This window comes from Salvelinus alpinus, chromosome 10 (genome assembly GCF_045679555.1).
Source record: "Salvelinus alpinus chromosome 10, SLU_Salpinus.1, whole genome shotgun sequence".
NCBI lineage: Eukaryota > Metazoa > Chordata > Actinopteri > Salmoniformes > Salmonidae > Salvelinus > Salvelinus alpinus.
The window spans coordinates 70,883,569-70,897,900 of NC_092095.1; the positions used below are offsets into that span (position 1 = coordinate 70,883,569).

At 46.3% G+C, this 14,332-nt stretch overlaps 1 protein-coding gene across 7 annotated transcripts in view; it reads right to left on the bottom strand.

Annotated features, from left to right (window-relative positions):
* Positions 1–14,332, bottom strand: part of vps8 (VPS8 subunit of CORVET complex) — a 97,420-nt gene that overhangs the window by 46,404 nt on the left and 36,684 nt on the right. For 5 of the 7 annotated variants that reach the window (XM_071330845.1, XM_071330849.1, XM_071330844.1 and 2 more), the window contains exons 20-28: positions 10,342–10,564; positions 10,051–10,140; positions 7,572–7,623; positions 7,315–7,357; positions 7,141–7,213; positions 3,120–3,317; positions 2,521–2,559; positions 1,629–1,700; positions 1,022–1,141 (exon numbers count right to left, since the gene is read on the bottom strand). In XM_071330845.1, the coding sequence (XP_071186946.1) occupies positions 1,022–1,141; positions 1,629–1,700; positions 2,521–2,559; positions 3,120–3,317; positions 7,141–7,213; positions 7,315–7,357; positions 7,572–7,623; positions 10,051–10,140; positions 10,342–10,564 (910 nt within the window). The remainder of the gene's footprint in view (positions 1–1,021; positions 1,142–1,628; positions 1,701–2,520; positions 2,560–3,119; positions 3,318–7,140; positions 7,214–7,314; positions 7,358–7,571; positions 7,624–10,050; positions 10,141–10,341; positions 10,565–14,332) is intronic. The other 2 variants (XM_071330846.1, XM_071330847.1) reach the window with 2 other exon arrangements.

Genomic DNA, 14,332 nt, shown 5'->3' on the forward strand with positions numbered 1-14,332 from the left:
TAGAACACAACACCGCTCCAGGTTCTCCTACTGCCCAGTTTCAATAGAACACAACACCGCTCCAGGTTCTCCTACTGCCCAGTTTCATTAGAACACAACACCGCTCTAGGTTCTCCTACTGCCCAGTTTCAATAGAACACAACACCGCTCTAGGTTCTCCTACCGCCCAGTTTCAATAGAACACAACACCGCTCCAGGTTCTCCTACTGCCCAGTTTCAATAGAACACAACACCGCTCCAGGTTCTCCTACTGCCCAGTTTCATTAGAACACAACACCGCTCTAGGTTCTCCTACTGCCCAGTTTCAATAGAACACAACACCGCTCCAGGTTCTCCTACTGCCCAGTTTCATTAGAACACAACACCGCTCTAGGTTCTCCTACTGCCCAGTTTCAATAGAACACAACACCGCTCTAGGTTCTCCTACCGCCCAGTTTCAATAGAACACAACACCGCTCCAGGTTCTCCTACTGCCCAGTTTCAATAGAACACAACACCGCTCCAGGTTCTCCTACTGCCCAGTTTCATTAGAACACAACACCGCTCTAGGTTCTCCTACTGCCCAGTTTCAATAGAACACAACACCGCTCTAGGTTCTCCTACTGCCCAGTTTCAATAGAACACAACACCGCTCCAGGTTCTCCTACTGCCCAGTTTCATTAGAACACAACACCGCTCTAGGTTCTCCTACTGCCCAGTTTCAATAGAACACAACACCGCTCTAGGTTCTCCTACTGCCCAGTTTCAATAGAACACAACACCGCTCTAGGTTCTCCTACTGCCCAGTTTCAATAGAACACAACACCGCTCCAGGTTCTCCTAGAGTTCTCCTAGAGTCTCTCAGATTATTACTGAATCATATTTATGCAGGTTGCTAAGATGTTTAGTAACAGGCGTTGTGAGAAACTGCAATGACGATGACCTGGAACACGCCCATATCTCCTCCAGTCCAAACTCTATGTGGAATGGCTGTGGGTTCCCCAAGGACCTGTCTGAGACACTTCCTGCTCTAAGTGGTCACCTGATCGAAGAGCTTCCTGTTGACGAAGAGTGTGTTGTCAGGTTTGGCCAGTTGGCGGGCCAGGAAGGTAAACAGACAGCCCACCTGAGAGGGAGTGAATTCACTGTTCTCCACCATCACCTGGAGACAGACAGACACACAGACACACAGACAGACAGACAGACAGACAGACAGACAGACAGACAGACAGACAGACAGACAGACAGACAGGAACAGAACAGTTAGAGATGGGAGGGAGAAAGAGAGTGAGAGGTCAGAAGAGTTCAGTGAGAAAAAGAGTAAAGATTTACAAGACGTGAGAGGACAGACAGCTCAGACATTAAGAGGAAGAGGAGAGAGGAAGAGGAGAGAGAGAGGAAGAGGAGAGAGAGAGGAAGAGGAGAGAGGGCATTAGGAGAGAGAGAGAGGAAGAGGAGAGAGGACATTAAGAGAGAGAGAGGAAGGAGAGAGGACATTAGGAGAGAGAGAGGAAGAGGAGAGAGGACATTAGGAGAGAGAGGGGAAGAGGAGAGAGAGGAAGTTATCTAGTTCACTTGCGTTGGCAATGTCAACACATGTTCCCCATGCTAATAAAGCCCTTAAATTGAAAGAGAGAGAGATGCTGTACCTTCAGTAAAATGTCTACAATCCTCTGCTGGTACTCCAGAGCCTGCTTGTCATTCTTAAAGTCCTCGAACGTCTGAGGAGGGAGAACGGACAGAATGTGGAGATACAAGAGAAACCAACCATGAGGGCGGCTACACGAGGACAAGTACAATATGTTGGGACTGTTACCCCCCGCTGGACGGACACACACACGGACACACACGCAGACACACGCAGACACACGGACACACACCCGCAGACACAAGGACACACACGGACACACACACGGACACACACACGAACACACACACGAACACACACACGGACACACACACGGACACACACACGAACGGACACACACGAACGGACATACACACGAACACACACACGGACACACACACGGACACACACACGGACACACACACGGACACACACACGGACACACACACGGACACACACACGGACACACACACGGACACACACACGGACACACACACGGACACACACACGGACACACACACGGACACACACACGAACACACACACGGACACACACACGGACACACACACGGACACACACACGGACACACACACGGACACACACACGGACACACACACGGACACACACACGGACACACACACGGACACACACACGGACACACACACGAACACACACACGGACACACACACGGACACACACACGGACACACACACGGACACACACACGGACACACACACGGACACACACACGGACACACACACGGACACACACAAAGCGTTTAACTAAACATGTTTTTAAAAAGAGTCGGTCAAATAGGTCAGAAGGTGAAAGCAGAGAGACTGAGGTGATCTGACAGAACCTCTTGATGTGCTGTGTGGAAAAACAAACCAAGTGGCAGAATGACTCCTACTTACATGTTGACTGACCAGCTGTGTCTGTAGACTTGTAGAGACCTGAACGATTGGTACAGCTGGTTAACTGACTGACTGACTGACTGAGTCAGTGGGTGATCATTGATTGAATGACAGATTGATTGACTGTTGACTGGTGGATTGACTGTTGACTGATTGACTGGTGGATTGACTGGTGGGTTGACTGTTGACTGTTGACTGATTGACTGTTGACTGATTGACTGGTGGATTGACTGTTGACTGATTGACTGGTGGACTGACTGTTGGCTGATTGACTGTTGACTGATTGATTGACTGTTGACTGATTGATTGTCTGTTGACTGATTGATTGTCTGTTGACTGATTGATTGTCTGTTGACTGATTGATTGACTGTTGACTGATTGATTGACTGTTGACTGTTGACTGATTGATTGACTGTTGACTGATTGATTGTCTGTTGACTGATTGATTGACTGATTGAAACGAGAGAATAAGTGCTCAGTGCTCCTTTAAAAACAATTCTTAAATTAGTTGTGTGCTAGATCCTCATAGGTCAAATCAATCAACTGATTGGTTGATTGGCTGCCTCATAGCCTAAGTAAGACCCATGCTAGGCTTCTACCTCTCCCTGTGTGGGTGGAGTTGTAGTTCTCTGAGGTGTGGTTGTAGTTTTCTGTAGTGTTTCCCAGACTTGGCTCACCAGGGCCAGAACGTTGAGGAACTCTGGCGTGTCGAAGTGGACCAGGGTTCTGATGTAAGGGTATAACTCCTCCTCCTGACCCGCCTCCGCAGAGTGGAGCCTGATCAGGAACTCAAACACCTGGAGAGGACACAACACACACACACACACACAGAGACACACACACACACACAGAGACACACAGAGAGAGACACACACACAGACACACAGAGAGAGACACACACACAGAGAGAGACACACACACAGACACAGAGAGACACACACAGACACAGAGAGACACACACAGACACAGAGAGACACACACAGACACAGAGAGACACACACAGACACAGAGAGACACACACAGACACAGAGAGACACACACAGACACAGAGAGACACACACAGACACAGAGAGACACAGAGAGACACACACAGACACAGAGACACACACACACACACACACACACACAGACCAGAGGTTAGTGGTATGTTAAAGTTCATCACATCCTCAAAACAACATCACGTAACATACATGTAACATTGATCTGCCATCTGTACGAAAAACCACCACATCGTCACATGGGACCTGGTTTCCATGGATACCCCACACACACTAGCCTCTCATCCTAACCTGTGTGGTTGCCGTGGCATCCCAGATATAAACATACAGAGAGAGCGAACATGAAAGAATATGGCCCATTATCCTCCCATTCAGACAGAATACAACTCTCTCTCTGCAATCACTACATTATTGAGAGGCCATGTAGAGAGAGAGAGAGAGAGAGAGAGAGAGAGAGAGAGAGAGAGAGAGAGAGAGAGAGAGAGAGAGAGAGAGAGAGAGAGAGAGAGAGAGAGAGAGAGAGAGAGAGAGAGAGAGAGAGAGAGAGAGAGAGAGAAACAGAGAGAAACAGAGAGAAACAGAGAGAGAGAAAGAGAGAGAGAGAAACAGAGAGAGAGAAAGAGAGAGAGAGAAACAGAGAGAGAGAAAGAGAGCAAAATAACATGAAAGAATATGTCCCATTATACTCCCATTCAATCAGAACACAAAACAAGTCCCTCTCTGCAATCACTACATTATTGAGAGGCCATTTGGAGTGTGTGTGAGATTTGGGACATAGACGAGGGAGAGAAGGGGGCTTCAAAGATAAAGAAGAGAGGAGAGGTGGCGAGGGGGAGGCGAGGGGGAGACGAGGGGGAGACGAGGGGGAGAGTTGAACAGGTGCACAGCCTCCTTCATCCAGACCTCTGCCTCATAATACCGGATGATGATAGGTCCTAACAAAGACAAGGAGGAGGGAGAGGAGAGGAGAGAGGAAAGAGGAAAGAGGAAAGGGAAGAGAGGAGAGAGGGGAATGATAGGAAAGAGGAGAGAGGGAGGAGAGGAGAGAGGGAAGAGAGGGAAGAGAGGGGAAAGAGAGAGGAGAGGAGAGAGGAGAAAGGGGAGAGAGGGAGGAGAGGGAAGAGAGGTGAAAGGGGAGAGAGGAGAGGGGGAAGAGGGGAGAGGGGAAAGAGAGGAGAGAAGGAAGAGAGGGTAGAGTAGGGAGACTCCACAGAGAGATGATACCTCATTAACACTCCTTACAGCCACACAGAGAGATGAGGATATCTCATTAACACTCCTTACAGCAACACAGAGAGATGAGGATACCTCATTAACACTCCTTACAGCCACACAGAGAGATGAGGATACCTCATTAACACTCCTTACAGCAACACAGAGAGACGAGGATACCTCATTAACACTCCTTACAGCCACACAGAGAGACGAGGATACCTCATTAACACTCCTTACAGCAACACAGAGAGACGAGGATACCTCATTAACACAGTCCTTACAGCAACACAGATAGATGAGGATACCTCATTAACACAGTCCTTACAGCAACACAGAGAGATGAGGATACCTCATTAACACTCCTTACAGCAACACAGAGAGATGAGGATATCTCATTAACACTCCTTACAGCAACACAGAGAGATGAGGATACCTCATTAACACAGTCCTTACAGCAACACAGAGAGATGAGGATACCTCATTAACACTCCTTACAGCAACACAGAGAGATGAGGATACCTCATTAACACTCATTACAGCAACACAGAGACATGGGGGATGCAGAGAGGAGTATACCTCATTAACACAGTCCTAACAGCAACATGGGGGATGTAGAGAGGAGTATACCTCATTAACACAGTCCTAACAGCAACATGGGGGATGCAGAGAGGAGTATACCTCATTAACACAGTCCTAACAGCAACATGGGGGATGCAGAGAGGAGTATACCTCATTAACACAGTCCTAACAGCAACATGGGGGATGTAGAGAGGAGTAAACCTCATTAACACAGTCCTAACAGCAACATGGGGGATGCAGAGAGGAGTATACCTCATTAACACAGTCCTTACAGCAACATGGGGGATGCAGAGAGGAGTATACCTCATTAACACAGTCCTAACAGAAACATGGGGGATGCAGAGAGGAGTATACCTCATTAACACAGTCATAACAGCAACATGGGGGATGCAGAGAGGAGTATACCTCATTAACACAGTCCTAACAGCAACATGGGGGATGTAGAGAGGAGTATACCTCATTAACACAGTCCTAACAGCAACATGGGGGATGCAGAGAGGAGTATACCTCATTAACACAGTCCTAACAGCAACATGGGGGATGCAGAGAGGAGTATACCTCATTAACACAGTCCTAACAGCAACATGGGGGATGCAGAGAGGAGTATACCTCATTAACACAGTCCTAACAGCAACATGGGGGATGCAGAGAGGAGTATACCTCATTAACACAGTCCTAACAGCAACATGGGGGATGTAGAGAGGAGTATACCTCATTAACACAGTCCTAACAGCAACATGGGGGATGCAGAGAGGAGTATACCTCATTAACACAGTCCTAACAGCAACATGGGGGATGCAGAGAGGAGTATACCTCATTAACACAGTCCTAACAGCAACATGGGGGATGTAGAGAGGAGTAAACCTCATTAACACAGTCCTAACAGCAACATGGGGGATGCAGAGAGGAGTATACCTCATTAACACAGTCCTGACAGCAACATGGGGGATGCAGAGAGGAGTATACCTCATTAACACAGTCCTAACAGAAACATGGGGGATGCAGAGAGGAGTATACCTCATTAACACAGTCATAACAGCAACATGGGGGATGCAGAGAGGAGTATACCTCATTAACACAGTCCTAACAGCAACATGGGGGATGTAGAGAGGAGTATACCTCATTAACACAGTCCTAACAGCAACATGGGGGATGCAGAGAGGAGTATACCTCATTAACACAGTCCTAACAGCAACATGGGGGATGCAGAGAGGAGTATACCTCATTAACACAGTCCTAACAGCAACATGGGGGATGCAGAGAGGAGTATACCTCATTAACACAGTCCTAACAGCAACATGGGGGATGCAGAGAGGAGTATACCTCATTAACACAGTCCTAACAGCAACATGGGGGATGTAGAGAGGAGTATACCTCATTAACACAGTCCTTACAGCAACATGGGGGATGCAGAGAGGAGTATACCTCATTAACACAGTCCTAACAGCAACATGGGGGATGTAGAGAGGAGTAAACCTCATTAACACAGCCCTTACAGCAACATGGGGGATGTAGAGAGGAGTAAACCTCATTAACACAGTCCTAACAGCAACATGGGGGATGTAGAGAGGAGTATACCTCATTAACACAGTCCTAACAGCAACATGGGGGATGCAAAGAGGAGTATACCTCATTAACACAGTCCTAACAGCAACATGGGGGATGCAGAGAGGAGTATACCTCATTAACACAGTCCGTACAGCAACATGGGGGATGTAGAGAGGAGTATACCTCATTAACACAGTCCTAACAGCAACATGGGGGATGCAGAGGCCTGTCACAAAGGGGGGAACCATTCCAGGAATCTGTCCTTGATACACACACGTACCTGGTTCTTGACCTGAGACACCAGGTCCTCTGGGATGTCTCCTAGTGGATAGGCCCGGCCTGCTAGAGAGCAGCTGAGGGGAGGAAGGAAATACATTACTGTGTCAGAGAGAGAGAGAGAGAGAGACAGAGAGAGAGAGAGAGAGAGAGAGAGGATGTATAGGTGTGACTGTACCTGATATAAACGAGCAGCTTGTTACCCATCACCACCTGCTCATCTGTCAGACAGAAATAGACAAATGTTCTTTCTGAGTGATTTATTTATTAGTTATTAGACATGTTGACATGTTGAAAAACTACAAATATTCGTTGAGTGATTTATTTATTAGTTATTAGACATGTTGATATGTTATTTATTTCCTGAGGGCCTTGCCTTTACTCCCACTGAGGACACTATGCTGGTGTTCAATGCATCATGGAATCAGTGCCTACCTGTGAGGGCCTTGCCTTCTCTCAGCGGGGGGGCGATGACCTGAAAGAGTTTCTGAAACACAGGAAGAGAAACCTCAGGGGTCAAGTTCATACATCTCCTTTGATTAAAAACTCTACTCTCTCTGACAGTTTGTCCGCAGGCTGTAGCCGTGGCACTACAGCCTTTCTTTATCACGATTCTTTGTGACACATCGTTTCATATTTCAAAAGGATTTTTCCAGCAGCCTTAGGGCTTCTTTCATTTCTGTTAGATTCCTTTTAGTTTAGGTTGGTCCATCGAACAAATCAAAGCCCGGGTCGTTCCCCAGGGGTCTGGTAGATAATGGTGCTGAGAGAACCAGAGAAAGGCAGAGAGAACCAGAGAGAGGCAGAGAGAACCAGAGAGAGGCAGAGAGAACCAGAGAGAGGCAGAGAGAACCAGAGAGAGGCAGAGAGAACCAGAGAGAGGCAGAGAGAACCAGAGAGAGGCAGAGAGAACCAGAGAGAGGCAGAGAGAACCAGAGAGAGGCAGAGAGAGGTAGAGAGAGGCAGAGAGAGGCAGAGAGAGGCAGAGAGAACCAGAGAGAGGCAGAGAGAGGCAGAGAGAACCAGAGAGAGGTAGAGAGAGGCAGAGAGAACCAGAGAGAGGCAGAGAACCAGAGAGAACCAGAGAGAGGCAGAGAGAGGCAGAGAGAACCAGAGAGGCAGAGAGAACCAGAGAGAGGCAGAGAGAGGCAGAGAGAACCAGAGAGAACCAGAGAGAACCAGAGAGAACCAGAGAGAACCAGAGAGAACCAGAGAGAACCAGAGAGAGGCAGAGAGAACCAGAGAGAGGCAGAGAGAACCAGAGAGAGGCAGAGAGAACCAGAGAGAGGCAGAGAGAACCAGAGAGAGGCAGAGAGAGCCAGAGAGAGGCAGAGAGAACCAGAGAGATGCAGAGAGAGGCAGAGAGAACCAGAGAGAACCAGAGAGAGGCAGAGAGATCCAGAGAGATCCAGAGAGATGCAGAGAGAGGCAGAGAGAACCAGAGAGAACCAGAGAGAGGCAGAGAGAGGCAGAGAGAGGTAGAGAGAACCAGAGAGAGGCAGAGAGATCCAGAGAGATGCAGAGAGATGCAGAGAGAGGCAGAGAGAACCAGAGAGAACCAGAGAGAGGCAGAGAGAGGTAGAGAGAACCAGAGAGAACCAGAGAGAGGCAGAGAGAGGCAGAGAGAGCCAGAGAGAGGCAGAGAGGACACCTGTAATACATATACCCCCCTCCTCCCCATCAGTCTGCTTTCATCTGTGGGTTCAGAGGAGTAGCTGAACAACACACTCAGCTTTCATCTACCTTCAGACTAACAGGATCAGTCCCACAAGGGAAGGAGAAAGAGAGAAACACATAACACCAGGCTGAGAGAGACAGAGAGACAGAGAGAGAGAGAGAGAGAGACAGAATGTGTGTGTGAAAGGTGTGAAACCTGTCAGTCACTCTGGATAAGAGCGTCTGCTAAATGACTAACATGTCAATACCTCCATAGAGTTGATGTAGTCATTAAACAGTGTATTACAGTACCTCCATAGAGTTGATGTAGTCATTAAACAGTGTATTATAGTACCTCTATAGGGTTGATGTAGTCATTAAACAGTGTATTACAGTACCTCCATATGGTTGATGTAGTCATTAAACAGTGTATTATAGTACCTCTATAGGGTTGATGTAGTCATTAAACAGTGTATTACAGTACCTCCATAGGGTTGATGTAGTCATTAAACAGTGTATTATAGTACCTCTATAGGGTTGATGTAGTCATTAAACAGTGTATTACAGTACCTCCATAGGGTTGATGTAGTCATTAAACAGTGTATTACAGTACCTCCATATGGTTGATGAGGTCATTAAACAGTGTATTATAGTACCTCTATAGGGTTGATGTAGTCATTAAACAGTGTATTACAGTACCTCCATAGGGTTGATGTAGTCATTAAACAGTGTATTACAGTACCTCCATATGGTTGATGAGGTCATTAAACAGTGTATTATAGTACCTCCATAGGGTTGATGAGGTCATTAAACAGTGTATTACAGTACCTCCATAGGGTTGATGAGGTCATTAAACAGTGTATTACAGTACCTCCATAGGGTTGATGAGGTCATTAAACAGTGTATTATAGTACCTCCATAGGGTTGATGTAGTCATTAAACAGTGTATTATAGTACCTCCATAGAGTTGATGTAGTCATTAAACAGTGTATTACAGTACCTCCATAGGGTTGATGTAGTCATTAAACAGTGTATTATAGTACCTCCATAGAGTTGATGTAGTCATTAAACAGTGTATTACAGTACCTCCATAGGGTTGATGAGGTCATTAAACAGTGTATTATAGTACCTCCATAGGGTTGATGAGGTCATTAAACAGTGTATTACAGTACCTCCATAGGGTTGATGAGGTCATTAAACAGTGTATTACAGTACCTCCATAGGGTTGATGAGGTCATTAAACAGTGTATTACAGTACCTCCATAGGGTTGATGTAGTCATTCATTCCCCTGTTGAACACGTAGATCATGGCATCATACAGCTGGTTGTCCCAACACATCTGGACCACCTGGATACACAGCAAGAGAACAGGTTACTACTGGAGTCTACAGACTTGATCTGCTGGTGATTGTAACAAGGTTAATGACAGTAGTAAATATCTAGAGGGAAGAGAGGAAACACTGACAGACATCCTCCTCTCCTCTCCTCTCCTCTCCTCTCCTCTCCTCTCCTCTCCTCCCCTCTCCTCCCCTCCTCCTCCTCTCTCTACCTGTTGTATGTCGAGGCTGGTGATGTCCAGATGTATCAGACAGTTCTCTACACTGTCCATCATGTTGTTATCCTGTAGGTGAGTCAGCAGGTCTCTCATGACGGGAGCGGTCACACAGCCCAGACGCTCCGACACGATGTAGGGCTCCAAACTCTCCAGGAAGATCCCCCGAGCCACACAGTTCTCCACCAGGCGGGTATATAGCTGGTTAAACAGTAGGTCCCTATAGGACCACAGAGAGAAGAGCACGTTCATGGTAACAGTTCTCCACCAGGCGGGTATATAGCTGGTTAAACAGTAGGTCCCTATAGGACCACAGAGAGAAGAGCACGTTCATGGTAACAGTTCTCCACCAGGCGGGTATATAGCTGGTTAAACAGTAGGTCCCTATAGGACCACAGAGAGAAGAACACGTTCATGGTAACAGTTCTCCACCAGGCGGGTATATAGCTGGTTAAACAGTAGGTCCCTATAGGACCACAGAGAGAAGAGCACGTTCATGGTAACAGTTCTCCACCAGGCGGGTATATAGCTGGTTAAACAGTAGGTCCCTATAGGACCACAGAGAGAAGAGCACGTTCATGGTAACAGTTCTCCACCAGGCGGGTATATAGCTGGTTAAACAGTAGGTCCCTATAGGACCACAGAGAGAAGAGCACGTTCATGGTAACAGTTCTCCACCAGGCGGGTATATAGCTGGTTAAACAGAAGGTCCCTATAGGACCACAGAGAGAAGAGCACGTTCATGGTAACAGTTCTCCACCAGGCGGGTATATAGCTGGTTAAACAGTAGGTCCCTATAGGACCACAGAGAGAAGAGCACGTTCATGGTAACAGTTCTCCACCAGGCGGGTATATAGCTGGTTAAACAGTAGGTCCCTATAGGACCACAGAGAGAAGAGCACGTTCATGGTAACAGTTCTCCACCAGGCGGGTATATAGCTGGTTAAACAGTAGGTCCCTATAGGACCACAGAGAGAAGAGCACGTTCATGGTAACAGTTCTCCACCAGGCGGGTATATAGCTGGTTAAACAGAAGGTCCCTATAGGACCACAGAGAGAAGAACACGTTCATGGTAACAGTTCTCCACCAGGCGGGTATATAGCTGGTTAAACAGAAGGTCCCTATAGGACCACAGAGAGAAGAACACGTTCATGGTAACAGTTCTCCACCAGGCGGGTATATAGCTGGTTAACCAGTAGGTCCCTATAGGACCACAGAGAGAAGAGCACGTTCATGGTAACAGTTCTCCACCAGGCGGGTACAGTATATAGCTGGTTAACCAGAAGGTTAAACACCAGTCTCAACGTCAACAGTGAAGAGGCGACTCCGGGATGCTGGCCTTCTTGGCAGAGTCGCAAAGAAAAAAATGCCATATCTCAGACTAGCCAATAAAAAGAAAAGATTAAGATGGGCAAAAGAACACAGACACTGGACAGAGGAACTCTGCCTAGAAGTCCAGCATCCCGGAGTCGCCTCTTCACTGTTGACGTTGAGACTGGTGTTTTGTGGGTACGATTTAATGAAGCTGCCAGTTGACTTGTGAGGTGTCTGTTTCTAAAACTAGACACTCTAATGTACTTGTCCTCGGGGCCTCCGGGGCCTCCCACTCCTCTTTCTATTCTGGTTAGAGCCAGTTTGCGCTATTTGTGAAGAGAGTAGTATACAGCGCTGAACGAGATCTTTAGTTTCTTGGCAATTTCTCGCATGCAATAGCCTTCATTTCTCAGAACAAGAATAAATAGACTGATGAATTTCAGAAGAAAGGTCTTTGTTTCTGTCCATTTTGAGCCTGTAATTGAACCCACAAATGCTGTGGCTCCAAATACTCAACTAGTCTAAAGAAGGACAGTTTGATTGCTTCTTTAATCAGAACAACAGTTTTCAGCTGTGCAAACATAATTGCAAAAGGGTTTTCTAATGATTAATTAGCCTTTTAAAATGATAAACTTGGATTAGCTAATACAACGTGCCATTGGAACACAGGAGTGATGGTTGCTGATAACTGGGCCTCTGTACGCCTATGTAGATATTCCATAAAAGAATCTGCCGTTTCCAGCTACAATAGTCATTAACAACATTAACAATGTCTACACTATATTTCTGATCAATTTGATGTTATTTTAATGGACCAATATTTAGCTTTTCTTCCAAAAACAAGGACATTTCTAAGTGACCCCAAACTTTTGAACGGTAGTGTATGTGTTATGGCTTCACACCCCCTGCTATATTGTGGATAAAGAGTTAACTGTCTAACAGAACACAGAGGGTGTTCTTTAATGGAAGCCTCTTCAACAAAATCCAGGTAGAATCAGGAATTCCCCAGGGCAGCTGTCTAGGCCCATTACTTTTTTCAATCTTCACTAACGACATGCCACTGGCATTGAGTAAAGACAGTGTGTCTATGTTGCAGATGACTCAACACTATACATGTCAGCTACTACAGCGACTGAAATGACTACAACACTTAACAAAGAGTTGCAGTTAGTTTCAGAGTGTGTGGCAAGGAATAAGTTAGTCCTAAATATTTCTAAAACTAAAAGCATTGTAATTGGGACAAATCATTCACTAAACCCTAAACCTCAACTAAATCTTGTAATAAATCATGTGGAAATTGAGCAAGTTGAGGTGACTAAACTGCTTGGAGTAACCCTGGATTGTAAACTGTCACGGTCAAAACATATTGATACAGTAGTAATGGGGAGAAGTAATGGGGAGAAGTAATGGGGAGAAGTCTGTCCATAATAAGGTGATGCTCTGCCTTCTTAACAACACTGTCAACATGGCAGGTCCTACGGGCCCTAGTTTTGTCACATCTGTACTACTGTCCAGTCGTGTGGTCAGGTGACACAAAGTTGCAATTGGCTCAGAACAGAGCAGCACGGATGTACACAGACAGCTAATATTAATAATATGCATGTCAATCTCTCATGGCTGAAGGTGGAAGAGAGATGGACTTCATCACTACTTGTATTTATGTTGAATGCACCGAGCTGTCTGTCTAAACTACTGGCACACAGCTCAGATACCCATGCATACCCCACAAGACATGCCACAAGAGGTCTCTTCACAGTCCCCAAGTCCAGAACAGACTATGGGAGGTGCACAGTACTACATAGAGCCATGACTACATGGAACTCTATTCCACATCAGGTAACTGATGCCAGCAGTAAAATTAGATTTAAAAAGCAGGTAAAAATACACCTTATGGAACAGCGGGGACTGTGAAGCAACACAAACATAGGCACAGACACACGATAACATACACACACTACACACACACATAGATTTAGTACTGTAGATATGTGGTAGTTGCCTTGGCAGCAGCTAATGGGGATCCATAATGAATATATATGCTAGAAGGCTCTGGGGCAGGGATGGGACCATAATAGACTGATAATAGAATTCTCTGGAGGGTCGGGATGGCAGTTCTTAAGTGAAGGAAGGAGCCTTTTAGTCCAGTCAGAGTGCAGCAGAGTAGCAGCCCCTTCGGCACAGAGGTGGACCGAGAAAGGAAGATCTTTATCTCTCTCTCCAAACTAAAGGCCGACCACCACAAAGGGTTATGAAGGAACAAACTGAAAGCACGTTCACACAGGAACAAACTGAAAGCACGTTCACACAGGGACAAACTGAAAGCACGTTCACACAGGAACAAACTGAAAGCACGTTCCCACAGGAACAAACTGAAAGCACGTTCACACAGGAACAAACAAACTGAAAGCACGTTCACACAGGAACAAACAAACTGAAAGCACGTTCACACAGGAACAAACAAACTGAAAGCCTGTTCACACAGGAACAAACAAACTGAAAGCCTGTTCACACAGGAACAAACAAACTGAAAGCACGTTCACACAGGAACAAACAAACTGAAAGCACGTTTACACAGGAACAAACAAACTGAAAGCACGTTTACACAGTAACAAACTGAAAGCACGTTTACACAGTAACAAACAAACTGAAAGCCTGTTCACACAGGAACAAACA